General features: G+C 44.4%; 1 protein-coding gene across 4 annotated transcripts in view; it reads right to left on the bottom strand.

The window, feature by feature from the left end:
• Positions 1 to 26,880, bottom strand: part of MTF1 (metal regulatory transcription factor 1) — a 41,881-nt gene that overhangs the window by 12,781 nt on the left and 2,220 nt on the right. For all 4 annotated transcript variants that reach the window (XM_049617452.1, XM_049617451.1, XM_049617454.1 and 1 more), the window contains 5 exons: positions 8,944 to 9,182; positions 8,053 to 8,184; positions 5,277 to 5,350; positions 4,669 to 4,805; positions 949 to 1,026 (listed from right to left, as the gene is read on the bottom strand). In XM_049617452.1, coding sequence (XP_049473409.1) covers positions 949 to 1,026; positions 4,669 to 4,805; positions 5,277 to 5,350; positions 8,053 to 8,184; positions 8,944 to 9,182 — 660 coding nt within the window. The remainder of the gene's footprint in view (positions 1 to 948; positions 1,027 to 4,668; positions 4,806 to 5,276; positions 5,351 to 8,052; positions 8,185 to 8,943; positions 9,183 to 26,880) is intronic.

The following is a 26,880-nucleotide window of genomic DNA, read 5'->3' as shown; positions in this document are numbered from 1 at the left end:
ATGCAGAGTCAGATACCATTCCCAGAGGAACTGATGAAGTAGGCCTGGGGTGAGGCCCAAGAAACTACATTGTCACAAGCACTGCAAATGACTCCACTGACCATACTGTGAGAAACAGCACACATTTCATGGCATTTCTGAGCCTTCCAGTCTCTGTTCAGATACTTCCTATCACATTGATTCCTTCTTATTATGCATATACTCCTAGAAAATCTAATGTGAGCAATGTTTATTTACCACAGGAAAACAACAAACAATGCACACGTAACAACCAGTGTTGGTGACACAGTAAAGCACAGACCCTCCCAAAGGAGCATCAGCTCAGGCTTAATGCAGTGGCCTGCAAGGGACATCACGGAGCCATGGGAATGGCAGGGGAATGCCGAACAGAGGGAACTGGAGCAATCAGATCAAGAGACGGCAGGGTTGTCTTTCAGAGAAGGGCTTCTAGACAGAGTCCCCTGCAGGAACCCAATGCGGTGAGCTCCAGGTGAGAAAAAGACGGACTCAGGTCAGACCGGCAGGGCTTGAGAAAGTCTAGATACTGGAATTCCGGCTCCCCCTTCCAGTAGACTAATTTTAAGCTCCGTAAGGACAGACCACACCTACTCTCTTACCACTACAAGCTCAGCACCAGCACACTGCCTGATGGAATAGGCACTCAATAAATTATTTGCCAGATGAATAAAAGAAATAAATTTTCTGGGGCCAGAGGTTATCAATGGAGTGATGTGGGTCAAAAGGCATTAGGCATCAGAGACAGCAAACCCCTCCCATGGGGGCTCTATCAGGAAATAAAACCCCAAACAAAGGAGCCCGAAGTGGTCAGTAATTGAACACAACTACATCTGAAGACTTCAAAGACTGGCCTCCTTCGATGTTCCCACCAAAGGGAGTGCTCAATTCTTGAACTTATTTGTCTCACATCCATATCACAGGTACACTTACTGTAGTAGAATTTTCTCGAAGTTCAGAATCTGTGGACAGAAGGCTCAAGTCACTCAGACAAAGCGACTGATTTGTATCCTGTGAAAGAGAAAACATTCTAATTGAGTAAAAAGCCAAAAAAATCAGGATTTGTAGTAGCATAGCATGGAATACAACACTTGACTCTAATGTCCCTACGGTCCCAAATGTCTAGATTTGTTACCTGGAGAGGCATAAACCATCCAAAGCAAGAGCTATGTGAATTATTTCAGTTTTTTAAATCCTGATATTCTTAGAAGAACCTATTATATTTCTTAAAGATGGCTAATAAAGAGCTTAAGAATTATCTCATGACTCAAGCTCCAGAGTTAACAAAAGCTGTGATAATACAAAATCAGTTATTTGTAGAACTGATCTTATCATTTACAAAGCAATTTCACATGACCTCATCTGCTATTCATATACACTCGTGAAGTTTTATTTTATATTCCCGTTTTAAATGTGAGAAAATTAATGCTAAGTCTGGCAGTGAACAGTCCAAAGTCACACAGCTAATTAGAAGAACACAAACCCAGTTCTTCTGATGGGAAGTCCAGCTTCCACTGTACCACTGCATCCCCAGTATCTCAGGGATCCTTACTCAGAGCAGTACGTACTGAGGATTTACTTTTCAAATACGACAGCCTAGGCTAACTCTCAACTCTGGATTCCTAGAACACCAGCTGCAACTCACACACCTTAAGCAGTAACCCTGCTTACCTCATGGATCAGATGTTCCCATTCATGCAAGCATTTGACAAATATTCACTGAGCACCTATTATGCATTAGGCACTGTCCCAGGCCCAGGGATACAATAATGAACAAAACAAGATACCTGTCACCATACAGCTTATAGTCTAGTTGGGGCAGGGGGGTGGAGAGTGACAAAAAATGCAAAGAAATGTACAGAATAGAAGATGCTGCTGAGTGCTGTGGAGGGTAAAGGGAATAGAGAATGCTGGGGTAGGAGTTGCTGTTTTATTAGATCAGGGGAGGCCTCTCAGATAAACTGGCATGAGGAGATCCTGGCATTTGAGAAGGAAAGAGCGTGTGGGCCATGCACATATCCGTGGAGTTCCAAGCAGAGCATATAGCAAGTACAAAGACCCAGAGGCAGGAATGGGCTTCCCTTGTTCAAGGCACCATGAGGAGGACAGTACGGCTACAGTGAGAGGAAGAGAAGTACATCAGGCCAGAGAAGGGACCAGACTGGAGTGTACAAGGCCCTGCGGGCCACTGTAAAGATTTTGACTTTTGCTGTAAGTGATACAAGAAGCTACTGGAGGCTCAAGAGCAGAGGACAGACATTATTTGCCTTATGGTTTAGAAAGATTGCTCTGGGTGAAATATGTAGACGAGTCTGTGGCAGGGCAGAGTGGGAGTTGGGAGAGGAGGAAAGGTGTGAGGAAGTCCGCTTAGCGGTTACTGCAGTGATCCAGACAAAAGATGACAGTGGCCTGAATGCAGTCATCAGAAGTGATCAGATTCTGCATATATTCTCATGGCAGACTTGACAGACTCTGCTGATAGAGGTGGGGTATGGGGGGGAGGGGGGGGGGGAGAGGTATCAAGAACGACTCCAAGATTTTTGTCCTTGCCACTAAAAAAATCAGAGGTGCCATTTACCAAGGTGGGGAAAACTGCAGGAGGAGCAGGTTTGGACATACCAGATTTGAGAAGACAGAGGAGATCTGGGTTGAAGAGGGAGGCTGAATAGATAGATCTCCCTCAACTAACGGTGCAGCTATGTCCTGATAGTCGAAAATGCATTGAACACCTAAACTTCCAAACATCACAGCTTAGCTGAGCCTACCTGAAGTGCACTCAGAACGCTTACATTAGCCTACAGTGGGCAAAATGATCTACCACAAAGCTGATTTCTTAATAAAGTGCTGAGTAGCTCATGTAATTGATTGAATACTGTAGTGACAGGGAAAAACACAGACCGGTTGTATGGGTCTGGAATAGCTGTAAGTGTTATCAGTTATTTACCTTTGTGATCACGGGGCTGATGGGGGTGTGGGGGGTGTGGCTTGGTTCCACTGCCCAGCATGACAAGAGAGGATGATATGGCCCACAATAAGACCAGGAAAAGATCCAAATCAAAATTCAAAGTATGGTTTCTACTGAATGCATATTGCTTTTTGTACATGTAAAGTCAAACCATCCTAAGTGAGAATTGTCTGTACAAGTCTAGAGTTGAGAAAGAGATCCAGGCTGGAGATCTATATTTAGGACTCAAAGGCAATCTAGATGGCATTGAGAGCCTGAGACGAGAGGAGTTTCCCTCCACTGGGGAGTGAGCTGTGATCCAGAGAACACAAGACCTGAGCACCGTCCACTGGGATGCCTCAGTGCTTAGGGGCTGTCACCAATTAAGGCGTCCCTGGATTATCACACAAATGCTGATCGCAACTTAATGCATGCAGCTTAGTAGACAGAGACTCTCAGATCTCAATATTTTTATCTGGTTTCACAGATGAAGAAACTGAGGCACAAAGATGCCATTTGCCTAATGGATCAGCAGTGGAGCTTGGATCTGAATTCAGGCAGCTGAGCTCCAGAGGCTGCAGCCCTCACAATAAAGTTATTTTGCCTCTTACAAGAGAGGGGTCAAGAACCAGGCTCTGGAATCAGACTATAATTATAAACCTATAATTACCATTTCATTATTTCATTTCTCCTTGCCTCAAGTTTCTTTATCAGTAATGTAGGGATAGTAACAGTACTGACCTCACAGAGCTCTTGTGAGATAATATAAAAACATATAAAAACACTTGGCACAGTATTTGGCACATGGTAAACACTCAATAAATGTTAGTTACTATTACTAATAAAATAAAGGAGCAGAGTCCATGTGAAGGGATCCTTTGCTGTTTAAAAATTGAAAACCACAGAATTAAAGTATGCTGTCTCTCTCCCCCAAATCAAAATTGTATTACCTACTTTAAGTAAAAAAATCAAAATCTCATTATTCAAAAGGGGGTCAGTGTGCTTCAGTTTCTTTATCTATGAAATAGTAAGATAATAATAACGCTCACTTCCTAGGTTTAAAAGACATCGTAAGTGCCCAATAGCACATTAGAAGTAAAAACGATAAATTTCTCCCGGCACCTCTCTGCAATGGAGCTACAGAGGAGAGGGAAATATGGTGGAGGCCTGGCAAAGAATGGACAGACTGTCTAAAACTCTGCAGAGGCATGTTCTGTGGCTCAGCACCCACCGTCAGTGGCTTTCAAACCTTCTGGCCTATGGACGATTCAAAGGGGCCAAAAATCATCCAGACTCTGCCTGGTTCTCCAATGACAGATTAAATAGGTGTGTGAAGCAAAAGCGTTTAACTTGCGTCTCCAACTTAAGTAGAGACGTGCCATTTCACAGACATGAATGAGAAAATAACACCCTTTTAGAGCATCCGGCTGACCCTCTGGAAGCCATTCTGAGACCTCTGGTTTTAAGACACCTCTTGGACCAAACCTGATGGGAAGGAGGCAGAGCTGAATCAAAAGCTGAGGCACAGGGCACCCTGGGGAAATCTCTGGCTGACACCATCCCAACACAAGACACAGATCTTGACCCTGATTTCTTCCCTCTCACTGACAGATACATAAGAAGACATTTTGACCTTTTATTTTGATACACAAACAATCACTGCTCTTCCGTGTTGCCTAGATGGAAACAAGAGACAAAACACTGCGCACCTCTGATCCATTGTGATTTGGAAGTGCATTGTATGAGTGTCCTTTGTTATCGTGACCTTTCATGTGACTTTTGAGACTGTATTGAGTGCTGAATGTTTTCTCACAGCCATTACTGGGGCAGAAAAAGGGTCTTTCACCTGCAAGAATGACAAGTAGTGTTAATATTACCATAAAGTCATTGCACTGGTTTGAGACATCTACTTTTCCCTAATAGAGGGAAGTAAATATTCTCATGAGGGTTCAGGTCATAGTCGTCACGAGCTGGACAGAATACATGTTGACCATCTCAGCCCTAAAACTTAATGTACAGCAAAAATGGCCTTCTCCTGGCAACCTTAAAGAGAAGATTAGTACCTGCCCCGCCGCCCCCCCCCCCCCCCCCCAGTTCTTTTTTTGAGAATCTCTGTACTGGTTTCATTTCTTAAGGCTGGATTTCGGAGTCCAATCTTAGGTCCTTTTACCTCTGAAAGAAACTCAAACATTATAGGCAAAGGCTACGCTGATTAGGCTTGCTTCTTCTACAAAGCTCTACAGGTCTCAACAGAAACGCAGATATTTACTGGTCTGATGAAGATTCAAATAAAAAGTAAAAATTAGTCTACACTCACCAGTATGTGTGCGGACGTGGGTTTTAAGGTGGTGGCTTGCTGCAAATGCTTTCCCACAGCCATCATGATCACACCTAAGTACGTTGTTTAAGCAAAGAGAAACAGCAGTCATTGGGTAAACAGATCTCTATCTTCAACATCTCTTATAAATACAAGCTCAACCTAAAACAAACGTTCAGAACACTGAGATCCGATACAGGAAATTGGTTTTTGAGATGGGAATGAAGACAAATCACAAGGAAAAGGTGACAAATCTGGGAACAGAGGGGACTGACGGCCCAGGATAAACATTTCCTGTCCTACAAGTCACATGTTGAGAGCTCTGAAACTAAAAGCCTTTTGATGACTTACTGAACAGAATTCTACTGACGATCAGAGCTGATATGAAAAATCTATTGCCAGTGGAATACCAGGAATATCGATAGCCCGTACAGAGGCTCTCATACAGGCATGAAGCCTACAATATAGCACTAAGACAAGATCAGTCCCGACTACATTGACTGTATAATATAAGGTGTAGTGGCTGTAATGACTGATTTATAATCTTCAGTGTCAAGATCCATTTCTTTCTCTTCTACTTTCTTGATAACCAAAGCTAGAAGTAATCATCCCCTCCTGAGAACTTCTGAGGCATTTATCTATGTGCTTCTTTTATGGCATCTGTTGTTTCCATTCTTATTTTATCTCTATGTGTACCCATTTGTTATCGGTTCTCTTAGATTATACACTCTTTGAGGGTGGGGTCTACGTAGTTCTTTACATCTGCCATAGTTCTTGCACACAGCAGGCATTCAATAATAACTTTTTAAAAAAATTTTTAAAAATCCTGGGGCGCCTGGGTGGCTCAGTCGGTTAAGCGTCCAACTTCGGCTCAGGTCACGATCTCGCGGTATGTGAGTTTGAGCCCCGCGTCGGGCTCTGTGCTGACTGCTCAGAGCCTGGAGCCTGTTTCAGATTCTGTGTCTCCCTCTCTCTCTGACCCTCCCCTGTTCATGCTCTGTCTCTCTCTGTCTCAAAAATAAATAAACGTTAAAAAGAAATTAAAAAAAAAAATCTTTATTTATTTTTGAAGGAGAGAGAGACAGAGAGTGAGCGGGGAGGAGCAGAGAGAGAGGGAGACACAGAATCCGAAGCAGGCTCCAGGCTTGGAACTGTCAGCACAGAGCCTGAAGCAGGACTTGAACTCACCGACCGCGAGATCGTGACCTGAGCTGAAGTCAGACACTCAACCGACTGAGCCACCCAGGTGCTTCAACAACTTTTTTTTTTTTTTTTAAGTTTATTTATTTTGAGAGAGCGTGCACAAGCAGGGAAGAGCAGAGAGAGAGAGAGGGACAGAGAGAGAATCCCAAGCAGGCTCCGCGCCATCAGAGTGGAATCCCATGCAGGGCTCTATCTCACAAACTGTGAGACCATGACCTGAGCCGAAACTTAAGAGTCAAATGCTTAACCAACTGAGCCACCCAGGCACCCCAATAACTATTTATATGAATAAATAAATGCATTTTCTTGTAAGCCCAAGTATTCAATTTCCTTAAAAAGAAAGTTTCTCTGGAGCATTTTACTTTTTAATTATACATAATCATTGTGCCTAAAGTCCCATCTAATATTCAAGAAAAATTAGCAGTTTTAATCATCACAAAAATACGTGTGATTGAATAGAAATCAGAGTCCCCACTATGGGGGAAAGAAGTAACCCAAGCTTCACAGAACCTGGTGAGTAACCAACTAGAATCTAAATACATCTGCTTTTACAGGCGCCTAGTAGGTAGAGCATGCAACTCTTGACCTCGGAGTTATGAGCTCAAGCTCCACATTGGGTATAGAGCTTACTTACCACCTAAATAAAAAATTCTCTTACTTTGGGGCACCTGGGTGGCTCAGTCGATTAAGCATCCGACTCTTGACATCCACTCAGGTGGTGATCTCTCAGTCATGAGATCAAGCCCCGCATCAGGCTCTGCTCTGAACACAGAGCCTGTCTGGGATTCTCTCTCTCTCTACCCCTTCCCTGTTTACACGCATGCTCTCTCTCAAAATAAATAAATGATCTTTAAAAGAAATACTCTAGCTTTTTATTTATTTGTAGAACCATGCTATGTGCTATGAGCAGAGAAGAAAGTAGATGATACAAGTCTTTCCTGAAAGCTTATATATTTACACGTGGATGTATTAAATACACATATGTGCACAAATATACAGAGATAGAAATATACAGACAAAAACGGATGCTCCTATATGTTTGTGTATACACACACATATTACAAAACAACTAAGGTAACAGAATAAAATACTTGCACCGCTAGCCTAAACACTCTTACCCCTCATCTCCTCCTCCTCTCCCCACCTCGATTTTTAGGTAGCTATCCCTTCCCCTGTGCTCAAAGTCCCTCTGAGCACCTCAGTCTTGTAAGCTTTCCAGTTACCTGTGGTTCTTTCCCACCAGACTAAGTTCTCAAGAGAAGAGAGTGGATCTCAGTATTTCCTCTAGCACTGATAAAAGTGCCTCCCATGTAAGCGAGTTTCAACAAATGCTTCTTGAAAACAAAGGAAAAGCAGGAGGCAGAAAGGCCATTGTCCGAGTCTGGAGTAAGGATGCTCTTAGAAGCCACTGCTCCCCCTCCGGCATGCAGCTGGTCGTAGCCATGCCGGGGAGAGCCAACACCCCCAAAGAACTATTGTGGGGAGTTTTCCTTCTGCTTTGAAAAACGTGAGGGGACATTGAGACACCCAGCTGAAACACGGTCAGTGACAAACAGAAAACAGTAAGACTTACCGAAATGGCTTTTCTCCTGTATGGGTTCGAATGTGCTTCCTCAGATCGCTGAGTGTGGTGAAGTACTTGCTGCAGCCTTCAGATTCACAGTTAAACGTTTTCCCTGTGTGAAGCCGCTGGTGTGCTTTCAGCCTGCAAGATATGCCGGAGAACACTTCCCATTGTCATTGGCATCATATGCTACAGAGCCTCTGACCCATGTCAGCTCAATGTGTTTCTGGATCCAGTGCAGAAGAATTCGGGATCCAAAATTTTTTGCTCGGAGAGAAATTCAGAAGTCCACAGCAGAGTAGTAGGAGTGTGCCTCTGCCACCAGACTGCCTGGGACTCAAATCCTGGTCCTACTTCCTACTAGATGGGGTGCCTTGAACCAGTTCTAAAACCTCTCTGTGCTTCCACTTACTTATAACTGCTGTGAGGATTAGCACACAGAACAGTGCTGAGCACAACGAATGCTTCACAAGTGTTAGCTATTGCTACATCTGTTATTTTAGACCCAAAGTTGAGACTAATACAAGTCTCCCGACACAAACAGTGTGAAAGAGAACTGGCCAATGAGTGGTAGAAAAAAGTTAGCTTCAAGGTGAGGAAGGAAAGAAGGTGACAGAAGCCTTAGTACCAAGATCCTGAGCCAAGGGGACATATTAGGCCAAGTATTAAAATCCCCATGCCAGTATGCCACTCCAGGAAATACAAATCTAAACACAAATGTACTATCCTGTTTCACCAACCCAATATATGCCGATCTTTAAGTAATAAGATCCCCCAGCGAATTTTAGACAGGTGAGCCCAGCCATGCTCTTTCAAGCCCTGGAAGTGCATATCTGTGCAGGACAAGGAGAGGGCTCTGCCATCACAAAGTCAGGGTCAAAGGGTGGAGAGGAGGCTGACCTGTACAGAGTGTTGAACGCCTTCTCACAGCCCTGTACGTCGCACTCAAATGGCTTCTCCTTCGTGTGCACTCGCACGTGGATCCTGAGGCTGTAGGAGGTGAGGAAGGCCTTGCCGCAGCCCTCCTGATTACAGACAAAGGTGTACTCTCCCCGGTGAGTCTTCTGGTGGGTGCGCAGGTTGCCCGCTGTGCTGTAGGTGCGGGGACAGCCCTCGAATGTGCACTGGTACCGCTTTACCTGGCGCACAAAGGACACCTCATCAACAGGACGAAAGAGCTGCCCAGGGCCCTGCTCTCCCCCAGAGTCTGCCTCCCCAGGAGATGTGGACGACACACAGAGGTTTGTACCGTCAACACAGAAAACGGCCTCTAACAACAAAGCGGGGAAATCTTCCCGTTGATCAGATCACTTCTGAACAACAAACAACAAGTCACGGGCACGAGATGAACTTGTAGGTACATGAATACTTTCAATGAATAGAAGGAGGGGGTTTCCACACTCTAGTACACATCTGGCCTCTAAAGGTGGGCCTCTACTGTTACAGTTACCTATACTGAAACACCACTTTGGCTCTGTCTTAAGGCTTGATTAAACACCCTGCCCTATGGCACCCCACCCTGACTGGAATCGGCCAACGTTAAAGTGAGTCTGAAATATCCTAATATTGATATACTCAGTCATCCAGCATTATTTCCCCAGCGTGATTTCCAGTCTATGAAATGAAAATACTGTACCATGGAGTTCTTGGAGTATTTGCTGGTATGACATTTCTCAAAATGCCAGCCTCTCGGTTTCACTTTCACCACCAAGCTTCTAGAAAGGGTGGCACACATGTGAGCCTCCCTTTCCTTCGGTGCCCACATGTTCCTTTTAAGAACTTGGCAACTCAGCAAGCTGGTTTCACTGCAGGACATTCTCTTGCACTTCCTGGTGGTCAAACCCTTCCATCCTTTTCCATTTTCCTTCATTTACTTGCAAAACTATCTCATCAGTGATGCCCTCCCCTCCTAAAAACTTATCCTCCACAACACAGCAATTCCTTGGGGCTCTCTTTATCTTCTTCTCCGGGGCACTCCTTTGATAAATAGGTTTATTCTGGCACTTATCTCCCATCTCCCAGACCCTCCCATACCTGCCCCAGTTCAGGGGAAGCAGCATGAGACGTGGCCGGGGGAGGAGTAATTTCTGGCACTTATGTTCGGGACCTTTGGCAAGTCATTTCGTTACTCTGAGCCTCAGTTTTTCATTCCTCAAATGCGAGTATTAATGCCTGCCTTGCCTGTCTCACAGTGCTTTGGCGAGGAGTGAAATGAGATCGAACGTTTGTGAAAATACGTTGTAAATGATCTGATGCCACACACACCAAGGTGCTAGCACTGTCTGCTCTTCAGCTTTCATGAACGTCTTCATCCGTTGACTCCGATCCTTCTACCAAGCCTCAGTCCACATCTCCAACAACACTGCTAGTAATTCATTCCAGTTACTGAACTACCAGGTCCCAGGCAACAAGCCAGATGCCACAGACAAACAAGTGAACAAGACAAAGATCTCTGCTTTGAAGGAGTGCCGATTTTAAGGAGGTAGACGTGCACAAATGTTTATACACTGTGCTGAGTCTGACAACAGATACGTGCCCAAGGTGCCTGGGGAATACAAAAAGGGGAAACCTAACCCCTCTTGGAAAGACTGTAAACAGTCAAGGCTCAGAAGCTGAGGTACTCTCTCTGAATTGAAGTGTTTATCATTTGCCTGTTTGTTTTAGGGATACACTGAAAAGGTGTTTCTCAGATAAACCAGGAAGAGAAGGGCATTCCAGAAAGAGGTGACACCTTGGGAACTGCAGGGAAATAGGAGTGCTGGTACAGTGAACCACAAACACACTCGCAGTACGTATGAGGCTGGAAGGAGAAAGATCTAGAAAAATAAGATGAGGCCTCCTTAGTCAAACTGTGGAGAAGAGGAACAGGACAAAGGGGACTCACCAACAGGTTTCAACCAAGGGAGCAACAAATGAGATCTGCAGTTTAGGAGAGATCCTTCTGGTAGCCTAGTGGAGGATGGGCTGGAAGGGTAAGAGAACAGAAGAAGGGGTAGAGGCTAGGAGAAGAGGGACAATAGTCCAGGAGAGAGATGAGAAAGACCTGAACAGGCAAGCGAGAGTGGACAGTGTGAGAGATGAATTTCAGAGAAATTAAAGCAGGAGGAATGACTGGCCGCAGTGGCAACTGGGGAGCAGAAGGGGTTAGGGAGAGATAAAGCCTCGGTCAAGAGTATGGCCTGGGTGACTAAACAGATAGGCACACCACCAACCTGGGGCTGGATGGGGATGGAGGAGAGATGATGAGTTGGCTTTGAGGTGCTACCAGGACTTCCAGGTAGAAACGTCCAGTGGACAGTCAGACATACAGGCTGGAAACTGAAAGGAATGCCTATGGCAGGAGTCCCTGGTACACGTAGCTGACTTTACCTGCATACCAAAGCAGGCCAGGTTCAAGCACAGCTCTGCCACTTACTGTGTAACGTTGAGAAAACTACTTAAGTACACTAAGCCTCACTTTCCTTATTTACAATATGGAGGAAATAAAACCTATCTTTTTAGGATTGTTGTAAGGATCAGGAATAATCTGCATAATTCATTTAAATATAGTGAATGGCATAGAGTGAGTACACAATAGTAGCTCTTGTAAAAGGACAAAGGCTAGAGCTCAGAAAGTCACCAATGTTTAAGGTGCTTGTAAAAGAAGTGAAGCACTGCTGGGTGAGTAGGGGAATGGGCTGGGGAAACAGGAAGACACAAAGGAGAATGATGGCACAGAAGGTAAGAGAAAAAGGATCTCGAGGGGGTGTCTGGGTGGCTCAGATGGTTGAGTGTCTGACTCTTGAGTTCGGCTCAGGTCATGATCACAGGGTCATGGAATCAAACCCTGCGTGGGGCTCTGCACTGAGTGTGGAACCTGCTTGAGATTCTTGCTCTCCCTCTCTCTCTGCTTCTCTGCCCTGCTCATGCTCTCTCTCTCTAAAAAATTAAAAAAGAAAAATTAAGAAAAAAAAAGAAGGGCGCCAGGGTGGCTCAGTTGGTTAAGCATCCGACTTCAGCCCAGGTCACCATCTCATCGTTTGTGAGTTCGAGCCCCACATCGGGCTCTGTGCTGACAGCTCCAGCCTGGAGCCTGCTTCGGATTCTGTGTTTCCCTCTCTCTCTGCCCCTCCCCTTCTTGCACTCTCTCTCTCTCTCTCAAAAAATAAACCTTTAAAATAAAAAAATAAAAAAAAAAAAAAAAACAAAGAAAAAGAAAAAGGATCTCAAGGAAGAATGATCAAAACCTGAAATGTCTTGAGAAAACAAGATAGGTCTGAGGAAACTCCTAGATCCAGCAGCTAGGAATCACTAGTTACTTAACAAGGCTAAGTTTTAATGAACTGCTAGGGCCCAAAGCCTGGGTCAAGGTGAATGAACCAAAGATGAAGTGGAGGCAGAGATGAGAGATGGACAGCAGGAGCCAGAGTGGACTTCTGAGTTGAAGATTTTTTCTTAAAAGTAGGGCAGGTCCTGAGCATATTTGGAAGGAGAAAGGTCTTGGAAAAAAGAGAAGCTGAGAGTCTAAGAGGAATATAAAGAACAGGATAGTTAAAAGCCTGGTGGAGGGAAAAGCCTCAGGTGGGAAGAGGGACAGGCAGTTTCAGAGCAGAGGGACTGAGGTAAGGGCGGGTGTGACTCAAGGATGGACAAGGTTTCCACAAAGGGCCGGATGGTTTTAGGCTTTGTGGGCCACGCGGACTCTATTACAACCCCTCGCCTCTGCTGCTGTTAGGTGAAACTAACCATAGACAATATCTAAATGGACAAGCCAGCTTGTGTTCCAGAAAAACTTTTTTTATGGACAGTGGAATTTTAATTTCGTATCATTTCACTATGTAATACTATTCTTTTGATTAAAAAAATCATTTAAAAATATAAAAACCATGGCACAAAAAACAGACACTCAGCTCAATGGAACAGAATAGAGAACCCAGAAATGGACCCACAAACATATTGCCAACTAATCTTTGACAAAGCAGAAAAGAATATCCAGTGGAATAAAGACAGTCTCTTCAGCAAGTGGGGCTGGGAAAACAGGACAGCGGCATGCAGAAAAATGAACCTGGACCACTTTCTTATACCATACACAAAAATAAACTCAAAATGGATGAAAGACCCAAACATAAGACAGGAAGCCATCAAAATCCTCGAGGAGAAAGCAGGCAAAAACCTCTTTGACCCTGGCTGCAGCAACTTTTTACTCAACATGTCTCCAGAGGCAAAGGAAACAAAAGCAAAAATGAACTGTTGGGACCTCATCAAAATAAAAAGCTTCTGCACAGTGAAGGAAACAATCAGCAAAACTAAAAGGCAAGAGACAGAATGGGAGAAGATATCTGCATATCAGATAAAGGTTTAGTACCCAAAGTCTATAAAGAACTTATCAAACTCAACATCCAAAAAACAAATAATCCAGTGAAGAAATGGGCAAAAGACATAAGTAGACACTTCTCCAAAGAAGACATCCAGATGGCCAACCAACACATGAAAAATGCTCAACATCACTCATCATCAGGGAAATACAAACCCAAACCACAATGAGATACCATCTCACACCTGTCAGAATGACTAACATTAACAACTCAGGCAACAACAGACGTTGGCGAGGATGTGGAGAGGATCTCTTTTGCACTGCTGGTGGGAATGCAAACTGGTGCAGCCACTCTGGAAAACAGGATGGAGGTTCCCCCCAAAAAATTAAAAATAGAACTACCCTACACCCACCAATTGCACTCCTAGGTATTAATCCAAGGGATACAGGTGTGCTGTTTCGAAGGGGCACATGCACCCCCATGTTTATAGCAGCACTATCAACAAAGCCAAAGTATGGAAAGAGCCCAAATGTCCATCGATGGATGAATGGATAAAGAAGATGTGGTGTATATATATACAATGCAGTATCACTCGGCAATGAAAAAGAATGAAATCTTGTCATTTGCAACTACATGGATGGAACTAGAGGGTATTATGCTAAGCGAAATTAGTCAGAGAAAGACAAATATCATGGGACTTCACTCATATGAGGACAGAGAAAGACAAATATCATATGACTTCACTCATATGAAGACTTTAAGATACAAAACAGATGAACTTAAGGGAAGGGAAGCAAAAATAATATAAAAACAGGGAGCGGGACAAAACAGAAGAGACTCTTAAATATGGAGAACAAAGGTTACTGGAGGGGTCATGGGAGGGGGATGGGCTAAATGGGTAAGGGGCATTAAGAAATAAACTCCTAAAATCATTGCTGCACTATATGCTAACTTGGATGTAAATTTAAAAAATAAAGAATAAAAAATATAAATAAATAATAAAAGAAATAAAAATATAAAAACCATTCTACAAAAACAGGCATCTGGATGGATTTGGCCCATGGGCCACTGTTTGCCAAACCCTAAAGCCTGTGGGTGCAGGGGTGGGAGGAGCCCTGACTCCTCCAGTCTCCTTCTCATTCCTTCTCTCATCTGCCCAACCCCCAACAGTCTTGCACAAGTCTTTAGCAAGTGCTCTCCCACGTATTATTCGTTCCTCACCTTCCCCCTGACGTGCAGGAGGTGCTCTGTAAACATCCGTGGAACTGAATTACTGGGCTGGGCATTATCATGTCTCAGTGCCTAGTAGGTCTGAAGCCACTCATTGCCAGATTTGTTCTAAAGCAGTGTTCTCCACATGCCATCTCTATGCTCAGATGTTAAGGTCCCTTTGCCTGATATTCAAAGTCCCCCTCCCCCTCCCCCACCCCATAGGTCCCCTTCTGCCTTTGACCACATTACTCCAGAACCGGTCCAACAGTAGGTTCCATCTAGGCCTACAGCAACAGGACCCCTTCCTCAATCACCACACTGAATTCCCACTCGCCTGCCTCTGCCTCTCCTTCCTCTCTGTTGGAAACGTCTGGTTCCTTCTCTCCTTTTCTAAGTCTCTCTCTTCCTTCCCTTCAAGCCTCACTACTTCCAAGGCCTGCCACGATCACCCCACGTGTGAGTGACAGTGCCCTTCTCTGATCCAATAATATTTAACTATACCACTCATTCGGCACCGAGCCCATGCTGTTAATGATCCTCTCACACATATATCCTGACTTCCCATCAAGACTGAAAACCTCTTTGGTTCTGCCAGGTAGAGATTTCAAAACAGTCACCGACCAGGAAGTGAGAAGCAGGACTATGGCTGCCGCAATGAAGGAGCAGCGTGTCTCAACCAGGGCGCTTCAACAATGGTGAGCGATAAGGGCAGGCTCTCATTCTTAAGATGCGACAGCAGTTGAGAACTTTATAAGTAGCAGCACCATCAATAATTAACTACCGCTCCCCGTCTCCTTGCCCTGCCAACCCCTATTCCCATCCAGGTTTTTTACTTGGCCAATGCAAGCTTCCATTAAAAGTTTCTTCCTCAAGGGGCGCCTGGGTGGCTCAGTCGGTTAGGCGGCCGACTTCAGCTCAGGTCATGATCTCGTGGTCCGTGAGGGCTGTGAGTTCGAGCTCCGCGTCGGGCTCTGTGCTGACAGCTCAGAGCCTGGAGCCTGTTTCAGATTCTGTGTCTCCCTCTCTCTGACCCTCCCCTGTTCATGCTCTGTCTCTCTGTGTCTCAAAAATAAATAAATGTTAAAAAAAAAAAAAAAGTTTCTTCCTCAAGGAATGGTTTTATAGCAATACCTCTTTAGTTGGTAGGCATGGCAGTAGCTGGAAAACACGAGGCACTAAATAAGTATTTGCTGAGTTCAGTGAATGAGTGGCTACTCTCCTGGTGGACTGTAGGATCCATGAGAGCAGGGCCCATGTCTGTCTCTGGTCACAGCCTCTGTGGCTAGCCTTGTGGATGAGCGGCACTACATTCACGTTTGTTGAAGGAAGGAAGGAAGGAAGGAGGGAGTAAACAAACAAACAAAACCAGCAGGACTTAATGTAGAGGAAAGTAGTGACAAAGGTGACGAGTAACAAAGGAAGGATGGTCAACTGGGTCAAATGCAGCAGAGATGGCTTTCATTAAAGCCTTTCTTGGAGGGGCGCCTGGGTGGCTCAGTCGGTGGTTAAGCGACTCTTGATTTTGGCTCAGGTCACGATCTCACGGGTCATGAGATTGAGCCCCACGTCGGGCTCTGCACAAAACTGCACAGAGCCTGCTTGGGATTCTCTCTCTCCTGTCCCTCCCCTGCTCATGTGTTCTCTCTCTCTCTCGCTCTCTCAAAACAAATAAATAAACTTAAAAAAAAACTTCCTTGGATACGGCCAACTTGCCAGGTCATAAGTGCCCCGGCAAGATTAGCTTCACTGGAGGAGTAGAAGAGAAACCAAAATGTTACATTCTTGAGAAGTCTGGGAAAGGCAAGCAACAGAAGACAATGAATGTAACTACTCTTTCAAGGAACTTGACTGCGAAGACAGAGACAGGAGAGAAAGCTGGGAGAGGACGCAGACTGGGGAAGACATTTGTGTCTCAAGGTGGGACAGCCAGGTGGACTGCCAAGGCAAATGCCTGCTCCCTAATAATACGCTGAAGAAACGAGCCCTCACTCACCCCATCAGAAGGCAGGCAGTAAATGGAAGTCATTACCCTGTGTCTTTCAGAATCGTTTTAAAATGGCACCAAGTTTCACAAAAGGGAAAGCTAAACCTCCTCAAACTGGATCAGAACAGGAAGTTGCAAAAAACAAATTAAGTTCTCAGGGTTACAGAGAAGAGGTATTGCAACATGTGGTACATTTATATACAAGTAAGGTTTATCACGCCTGCATGCTTTCAAAAAATTATGTTGCAGGGCTTATATTGTCCAAGGTGCTAGGAATATAGAAAAGATAGTCCCTGCTCTCAAGGAGCTCGACGTCAAGAGGAGACTCAAACAGGGGCACCTGGGTGGCTCAGTCGGTTAAGTGGCTGACTCTTGATTTCAGCTCTCGTAGTGATCTCACGGTTCGTAAGATCGAGCCTCGCATCAGGCTCTGCACTATCAGTGGGAGTCTCTCCCTCTCTCGGTGAGCCTACCATGTGCCCCCTCCCTGCTCGCGCTCTCTCTCAAAATAAACAAACAAACATTAAAAAGAGAGAGAGAGAGAGAATCAAACAAATAGATCAGAATGGCATGAGAAGTTGTGCTGATAATGGATGTGAGAATAGGAATACAGAGAAAAAGCATCTAACTTAGACTTGGGGACCACTGAGAAAGGCTTCTCAAGCTGAATTTAAAGAACTTGAGGGAGAGGTGACACATAATTCATTCGCCTCTTGAAATTAACTAGCATTATCTATAATACGAACATAAAGTCACTAACAATTCCACTGATAATAAAGAATGCATTTCTCTAAAAGAGCTGAAGAACTGACTCATTTTAACTTTCCTGTGAGGCCTCTGACACTTGTTCATTCCTAAGGTAACGAGCACACAGCGGGCACACGGTAGGCTCACTGAGGATGGGGTCCAATACTATCAAAAGCAAGAAGCATGAGCTTTCAGAGAACTGATGTTGGTTTGCAAGGTGTTTTGAATAGTTCTAGAATAGAAAAATGTTTAACAAAGATGATTGCCTGGTTAAGTCAACAGAAGTCAGAGAAGGAAAGGAAAATGAGATAAGCAAACAACAAGAAAATTAAACACTGGACTCCAGAAGACAAAAGCCTAAATTTCAGAAAAGGGGGCGCCTGGATGACTCAGTTAAGCCTCTGACTCTTAAATGAGCCTCTGACTTTCGGCTCAGGTCGTGATCTCACAGTTCGTGGAAGTGAGCCCCATGTTGGGCTCTGTGCTGAGCATGGGGGCTGCTTGGGATTCTCTCTCTCTCTCTCTCTCTCTCTCTCTCTCTCCCTCCCTCCCTCCCTCCCTCTCTCGGACTCTCCCCAACTCAAACGTGTGCTAGCGCACGCGCTCTCTCGCTCTCTCTCAAGATAAATAAATAAACATTTACAATTTTTTTTCAGCAGGGGCGCCTGGGTGGCTCAATTGGTTAAGCATCCGACTTCGGCTCAGGTCATGATCTTGCGGTCCGTGAGTTCGAGCCCCGCGTCGGGCTCTGTGCTGACAGCTCAGAGCCTGGAGCCTGTTTCAGATTCTCTGTCTCCCTCTCTCTCTGACCCTCCCCCGTTCATGCTCTGTCTCTCCCTGTCTCAAAAGTAAATAAACGTTACAAAATAAATTTTTTTTTAAATTTTTTTTCAGCAAAGAAAAAAGACTGGGTTTCTGCCAGAGGAAAAAGAAATGAGGGACCAAGGGAACTAGATTCTACACTCTTTACCAGCCCCATGTTCAATCAGGAAAGGGAGTCTCTGGCCCTGAGCACCTAGTGCCTAAACATTCTCACAAACCAACGACTGGCCTGGCCAGTCCTCCTCAACACGAGGGACTTCCCACCCTTCTCCCCAATACCAGCTCTGTTCCCAGACCGGCACCGATCTCATTTCTTCTACCCCACAATGCGTAACCACAGTGCTCAACGTAGAAATGCAAGAGCTCTGACTGCCCCCATTTCTTCATCGGGCCTCCCACTGCCCACTAACCAGAGCTGAATTCACACAGTGGTTCCCACACCTCAGCCTTTTACCCTTGCAGAACTAACGCTGCCCTGCTGCTCCTCGATGCTCAGCCCTTTCCACGGCTAACGGGCCTCGGTGGCCGAGTCTCCCCCATGTCTTTACAAAGGTGGTGCGTTTGTTAGAAAAGCACAGGCTTTGGCATCCAGAAAGCCCTTAGTTCAAACCTCATTCCTACCACCTGCCAGTTGTATGTTTTTAAGCCGTTTTTTTTTTTTCCATCTGTAAAATGAGGGCTAAAAGTACCTAGCTTATAAACTGTGATAAAGATCAAATACAAACGATGTGGAAGCCCCTAACACAGTGACTAGTACACAGCAGGCACTCAGCGGTTGCTAGGCATCTTACCCTCCCAACACCACCAACGTAATCGGAGCCCTTATTCCTTGGCTAGAAGACCCCTTGGTTCATAAAGTACATTAAGTCACGGGGATGCAGTATACAGTATGGTGACTAAAGTTAATGGTACCATATTGTATATTTGAAAGCTGCCAAGAGAGAGCTTAAAAGTTCTCATAAGAAAAGAAACTGCAGGGGCGCCTGGGTGGCTCAGTCGGTTAAGCAGCCGACTTCGGCTCAGGTCATGATTTCACAGTTCGTGAGTTCGAGCCCCGCGTCGGGCTCTGTGCTGACAGCTCAGAGCCTGGAGCCTGTTTCGGATTCTGTGTCTCCCTCTCTCTGCCCCTCCCCTGTTCATGCTCTGTCTCTCTCTGTCTCAAAAATAAACATTAAAAAAAATTTTTTTTAAAAAAAAGAAAAGAAACTGCAACTATGTGTGGTGACCAATGTTAACTTGATTTATTGTGATGATCACTTCACAATGTATACAAATACTGAATCATTATGTTGTACATCTGAAATTAATATAATGTTAGATGTCAATTATAGCTCAATAAAAAGGGTGTTTTTTATTTTATTTTTAAAGTATTTTTATTATTTTTATTTTTTAAATGTTACTTTACTTTGAGAAAGAGAGAAAGAGGGCATGAGCAGGGGAGGTGCAGAGAGAGAGGGAAAGAGAGAATCCCAAGCAGGCTCTGTGCTGCCAGCACAGAGTCCAACGCGGGATTCAAACCCACGAATCATGACCTGAGCCAAAATCAAAAGTTGGAAAGTTAAGTGACTGAGCCACCCAGGCACCCAAAAAAAGGGTGTTTGAATTTTTTGTTTTTAATGTTCATTTATTTTTGGGAGAGAGAGAGAGACAGAGCATGAGCAGGGGAGGGGCAGAGAGAGAGACACACAGAATCCGACACAGGCTCCAGGCTCTGAGCTGTCAGCACAGAGCCTGACGTGGGGCTCGAACTCACAGACCGCAAGATCATGACCTGAGCTGAAGTCGGACGCTGAACCGACTGAGCCACCCCGGCGCCCCAAAAGGGTGGTTTTTTTTGTTTTTTTAAATGAGCCCTCAGCTTTGCCTGGTGCTCCAAATGCCCACCATGGAAGTAACTTTCAGTGGCCGGGTGGCTAAGGAAGTCAAAGGGAACAGACTACCAGTGATGAGGGCTGGTGTTCACAGAGTTCCGCAGTAGGGCTAAAAATATGTTCTCCTGATCATAAACAGTGGTTCACATTCCACAGTGATATTAATACAACAGTTCAGTGAATTAGGGGTTACTGGGACTTCTGTAGGCTGTCCTGGAACCCAACCACAATTCATAACCTTGGTTCTTGTCATTTTTTTTAAATTTTCTTTTTTATGTTTATTCATTTTTGAAAGACAGAGAGAGACAGAGCACAAGCAGGGGTGGGGCGGAGAGAGAGGGGGACACAGAATCCGAAGCAGGCTCCAGGCTCTGAGCTGTCAGCACAGAGCCCGACGCGGGGCTCGAACTCACGAACTGCGAGATCATGACCCGAGCCGAAGTCGGATGCTCAACCAACCGACTGAGCCACCCAGGCGCCCCTCATAACCTTGTTTTTAGGAGAGAATGCTTCCCAAAGAGTTCCTAACAGAGGCCATTTCAACCTCTTCATAAACTGGAGATTACCTCCGCACCTCCTTCAAAAACTGCGTGGGCCTACAAGGGACAGAAAGTAAATGAGCGTTCACTGAACGACCACACTGTGCTAGATGTTTTATGCACATACTGTTGTATATTTATGTATGAATAAATCTCATTTAATCTTCACAAAATGCAATGAGATATTTTTATTTCAATTTTACAAAAGAGGAAACAGAGCAGCTCGCCCAAGGCCACACAGAATAAAGCAGAACAAAGATGGAACTCTGGGTCTAAATTATCCCTTTGCACTTCACAGAAGAAACAATTTTAAGAAACAGGCTTGATTTAAATAAGAGAAAAACATTAAAACGTGGGTTCTTTTTCCAATGTCCTACAATAGCAAAATGTTAGCAATATCCAATAGGTACAGCTTATATAAAATGTAAATCTGAGACCTGTTATTTCTGCAGCACCATGCTGTAAAGCCAGTATGTACACAAAACCACCTCCGTCCCTTTTCCAGGCCAGCGGGCTTCAGTGACAGAAATGCCGATGGCCGCGAGGAGGTGTGTAACACACACGCAGGCGTGCAGGGAAGCACGCATAAATGGCTTCTCCTGGTGGTAAATGGAAAATGCTTCTTGCCCTGGCTTCTACAAATCCCGCACACACAGCTTCCAGCAGTCTCTCTGCTGGAGTCCAAGCCCTCCAGGGCAGGGATTATTTCTTTGACCTTCCTGATACCTGACAAAAGTAGATAATAAGTAAAAGCTTGTGGAAAGAGTGAGTGGATCCTTAACGCCAGAATTTCAAGTCCTAGTTCTGAATGGCAATTCTGTGGGAGTTCAGAAGGGAGCCTGGGAAGACATGTAATCACAGTATGCAAAGGCTAAAAAGCAAGTAGTTCCCCTCTGGGAGAGTCAGCAACATCCACATTTGTCAGAGTGGATCATTCCACTGCCTGAGGGGTTCGTAACGAGGAATGAGATTGGAACTAGGTCTCCCAAAGTAAAGGACATATTGCAAAACACTAGAATCAAATTTTCCCCCTTATTCTTTTTTTTTTTTTTAAGTTTATTTATTTATTTTGAGATAGAGAGAGCACAAGTGGGGGAGGGACAGAGAGAGAGGGAGAGGGAGAGAGACATAGAGAATCCCACGCAGGCTCTGTGCTGCCAGCTGCACAGAGCCCGATGTGGGGCTTGAACTCACATGACCTGAGCCGAAACCAAGAGTCGGACGCTCAACTGACTGAGCCACCCAGGCGCCCCTCTTTTTTTTTTTTTTTTTAATTTATTTATTTTGAGAGAGAAAGTGCACACATGTGAGCAGGGAAAAAGCAGAAAGAGAGAGAGAGAATCCCAAGCAGGCTCCATGCTGTCAGCACAGAGCCCGACATGGGCCTCCGTCTCAGGAACCGTGAGATCGTGGCCTGAGCTGAAATCAACAGTTGGACACTTAACTTACTGAGGCACCCAGGTGCCCCTCCCTTTATTCTTATATTTAAAATTTGCCACACTAAGAAAAAAGCCAAAACTCCTCTTGCAGTGTCACTAATATAGCAAGCAGCCTAATTCACAAAGCATCTCTGAAACTGTGCTTCTTGGTAGAAAAAAAAAGATACTCTTTTCCAATCGATGTACCAGAATATTTTGGTGCGCCATGAAGGACACATATGGTATAGGATTTCCTGGCTTTCTTGACTTCTTAGCCAATTACTCAGCAGCAAAGTGGCAAGGTCAGTTAGCCACAGGCGGTACATTAATGTTCACCGGTGTGGTTCGTACAGAGGTAGATGAACAGGTGACAAGACGGTCCTGGCAGGTTCTCAGGAAGACACAGATGCAAGGAAGTTTGGGAAACCACGGACTACATGAACCCAGCTGCTCAGAAACCCAAAAGAGAAAGGCACGAAAGGAACAACTCTTTAGAATGTTCATCTTGTGCAGAATGACATATTTTGATTGGAGATTTCTCAAAGCTACCATACTTGCTGGCAGTAAGACAGCAAGTATGAAAATAAGATACATGAAATTAGACTCAGAATGGCCAGTGGCCCCGTGGAAGAAGACAGCATCTGTAGCCAGGTTCTGGCTGGTTTATTTTTACGCAAGACAAGCACTTAGGAAAAAAGTGAAGTAACAGGTAAGCCAACTATACACTACAGGAAACAATGGAACAATCAGGGGTGAACAGGAAAATCAGGCTAAAATCTGACTCAGAAAATAAGCTGCTTGCGAGGCCAAGAAGACTAACTAGTTATCAAATGATGTGATTTCTCAAGAGTAATACCTGTACATGGAGATGAAGGAAGAAAAAGCCCAAGTTTAAAAAAAAAAAAAAAAAAGGGAAAAGAGGGAATACAGAAATCATGAAAAGTGTTATCAAATAGTCATAAACATTGGCCTCTCAGACCATTTAAATGAATTTCAGTGTCCTCCCCACCCCACTTATTGTTAAAGAAAAAGCTAAAGTAAAATGGTGTTTCAAGAAGTCAAGTCCCCTGAAGGCCTGCTCAATAAGCAACATTTTCAAAGACTAAAAGCCATTGATGCTTCTCCCTCACATCAACTGATTTTTTAAAATTTCTAGAATCTTCCATGTAGGCTTCATGGACAGAATGGAAAGATATGGTGGGATAAAAGTACAGTGAGCTAAATCCACAGTAGACTGAACAAGGTGCTCACAGTACTCTTGACCTTATCTACTCAACAAGACCTGAACACATGAATAGTCAACCAGGCTGCAAGTACAGTCCCCACCTTATAATGGTTCCACTTTCCAATGGTGAGAAAACCACATGCATCCAGGAGAAACTGTACTTCAAATTGTGAATTTGGATCTTTTCCCGGGCTAGTGATATGAGGTAGGGTACTTTCATGTGACTCTGGGCAGCAGCAGGGAGCCACAGCTCCCAGTCAGCCCTGAGATTACAAGGGTAAACAACCGATATACTTCCAGCTTTTCTGTGACCATACAACCATTCTGTTTGTCACTTTCAGTACAGTATTCAATCAATTACATGAGCTGGTCAACACGTCATGATAAAATTGGCTTTGAGATGATTCTGCCCAACTGTAGGTTAATGTAAGGGCTCTGAACACGTTTAAGACACGCTAGACTAAGCTACGAGATCGTAGGTTAGGTGTTTTCGATGCACTATTTTCAACTTAGAATGGGTTTATCGGGACATAACCGCACCGTAAGTCAAGGAAGACCTGTAGTGGGAAAGTGACAGCTCATATAAGTGATTGCATAATCATTCCCGCCCTACCATCTCCTCCTTTTCTGTCTAGATCAGCATTTCCCAAAATGGGTTCCACAAAATACTGACCTTGGAAATAAGACCTGAAAATGGTTTCCCAAGTTCACAACATTTGGAGAATTCTGCATTTCCTTCCTCAGTAGTTATGAGCACATCAACAATTCAGAGAAATTCCGTAATAAACAAACCTCTGTCTTGATTCAACTTAATGTTTCCCAAACATTTGTGCTCGAAGCGCTTTCACATAGTAATCATTAACTGGGGATGGCCTGCAGTTTAGGCTCTAAGCCATGTTCAAGTTTTCTGTGCTAAAGAAATGATTCACCACCCCCCCAACCCCCACCCCTTGAGCTGCTACTACCTCATCACTCTTCTTCCTCCAACTACCATAGTAAAAAAACCCTAAACCAACTTGACACTTCCTTCCTCCGGTTTCCTCACCACCCACTCACTTCTCCATCACTGGAAGCTGGCCTCGGCCCCCAGTGCTCTACCGAAAAACTTCTCGTGGTGTGATCAATGGCACAGATACAGAACCAGTGGCTTCTCTTGGGTCCCCCAACCCCTCTGCAGGGTCACACAGAATAGTTCTGTTTCTTGACACTCTTCCCTCGCCTTCCACAACACCGTTTTCCACCCATCTCTTTGATTATGTGATCTCTGGTTCCCCTTTCTCTTTTTAACCTTCACATTCTCTGGCCAACTCTTAAACTCCTGTCTTGAGTAAACTGCCCATGCTTTGACCTACTGCCCATTCGTGAATCCTGAGCCATTTCCTTGACTTCAGATCTACATTTCCAAAGGGCTTCTCAACTTGTTTGATTCACTTTTCCTCAAAGACTAAACATTCACTATACTCCAAACAAACTCATCAGTTTCCCCACCAAACTTTCTCCTCTTCCGGACTTCTTGATTCCTCTGATGGGACTCACCATTCCCGGAAGGTGAGGGGAGCAGCAGAGTCTGACACTTTCTCCTCAGCCTGACATAGCATGCTGTACAGGCCTCTGTTAAAGCACCTATCACGGTGCACTCTAACTACTTGCTTCCTAGTCCTGAAGCTCCATCAATCATCCGTGGGGTCCCTGAACTAAGACAGAGAAGAACCCAACATACTTAGAAAAATGGATGAATCCTTTGAATCATACGCAATTCATTCTTCAAACACAAGACCATTACCCTTCATCAGACTCAAACAAAACCCCAAATCTAAACTACAACCCCTCCTAACTGGGAAATCAAGCTACCACTGCTACCAGAGCAATATTTCTAAAATGCTACTCTAACCATATGAATCCTTGGCTCAGACACCTTCAATGGTTCCCCACTATTTCCCCAATACAGTCCAAAGCCCTCAGCATGTTATCACCACCTTCCATGTCTGGATCTCTGCTACCTGTCCATCCTTCTTTTCAACTATTCCCTAAACTCCCTATGTTCTCATCCAGGGGTTGGCAAACTCCAGCCAGCGGGTAAAATCTAGCCGACTGGCTGTTTTGCAAAGAAAGTTTTATTGGAAAACAGCCAATCAACATTTTGGCCCAGGTAATTCTTTGTTGCAGGGGGCTGTCCTGTATATTACAGAATGTCTAACAGGATCTTTGGCCTCTACCCACTGGACTGCAGCAGCACTTCCCCAGTATGACAACCAAAATGTCTCCAGACATTGCTAAATGTCTTCCGAGGAGCAAAACTGCCCCCAGTTAAGAATCACTATTCTAGAGGTTTCCAAGTACAAGCCGACAGCTTGTCATTGCTAATAAAATACAGCCTATACAGCAATTACAGTACAGTGTCCAGATTAAAAGATAAGGGTCACACACTATTCAGTGCTGGCTGCCTCACACTTGTGAGATTGTGCTCAGTTATGAATTTTTAAGAAGACGTCAGATAACTGGAATTCACACAATCCAAGGTGACCGGACTGATGAGAAATCAGGGAAAAATGTCAAAGAGGACTATTTAAGTAAATCGAGGTGTTTAGCCTGTACAAGAGAAGATAAAGAGACATCCATGATGTTCAAAGAAATCCATGATCTGTCCTGGGAGAGGAAGGTTGAACCTGCTGTTGCGCAGGAAGGCGGAATTAGAACCAGTGAGCAGCAGCTCCAGGAAGGCAGGTTTTTTGGCTCTATACAAGCAGAAGCTTTCTAACAATCAGAGCTGGCCAATAAATGGATTGGGCTGAGCAGGGAAACACTGAGCTCTCGTCATTCTGCAAGTGTTCAAGCAGACACCAGATGAACTAATGTCAGAGATGCTGTAGAGAAATGCCTGCGTGAGGTGGGAGGGAGGACAAGACGGTTGGTTTCTCTATGGTTGCTTCCAGCTCTGAGATTCTACGGCTAGTCATGGGAAAGCCATATGGCATGAATAATAAAATTCTCCCGTTTCAAGGCCTTAATTACAGCCTAAGAGAAAAAATATTTTGCTAAGCGATTTATCCCACGTCTGTTTGGTAACAGTTTACATTTAGTCCCTGACGCTGCAATTACCAGTGATCTGTTTTTTCTAATTGACCTGTAATCAGTTCCTAGATAATGTCTATCGTTACCTTTAACCCATATCATTCTGCTGATGATCACTACCAGTACAATTTGCACAATGCTTTACGGTTTTCCAACCATTGTGACATACATTACCTTACTCACAGTAGCTAAGTATGAGCACGAAAACTTATTTTAGATCACCTGCTCTCGTTTACTGTCTCTTGCCTGAATTTCTTACAACAGAAAGCGAGGCTTTGTTAATCATCAAATATTCACTACAAAAATAAAGCATATTTCAGCAGATACTCATCTCCCAAACAAATCATTTATACACACTCCAGAGATAAGCCAAATTTAGTTATTTCAGCCTCAGAAACATGGACTTACCTCAATGAAATTTCTATTTGATTTTACGATGTGGGCAAGAAAAGGTGAAAAATTATAAATTAGCTTTCTCCAATTTCAATATGGCTATACAAACCAAAAGTTCCAGAAAGCAGTCACAACAAAATATGAAGCATTATGTGTTGCGGACAAGCAAAGCCATTGTAGGTCCTCATTCCAGGGACTCCTTTATTCCCCAGCTAAAACGGCCAATGCGAGTTGTGTAAGGATTTTTCTCCAAAGCAAAC

The sequence above is a fragment of the Panthera uncia genome, assembly GCF_023721935.1.
Source record: "Panthera uncia isolate 11264 chromosome C1 unlocalized genomic scaffold, Puncia_PCG_1.0 HiC_scaffold_4, whole genome shotgun sequence".
NCBI classification, from domain to species: domain Eukaryota; kingdom Metazoa; phylum Chordata; class Mammalia; order Carnivora; family Felidae; genus Panthera; species Panthera uncia.
The sequence above is the reverse complement of the archived record's forward strand: the minus strand, read 5'-3'. Positions and strand labels throughout refer to the sequence as shown.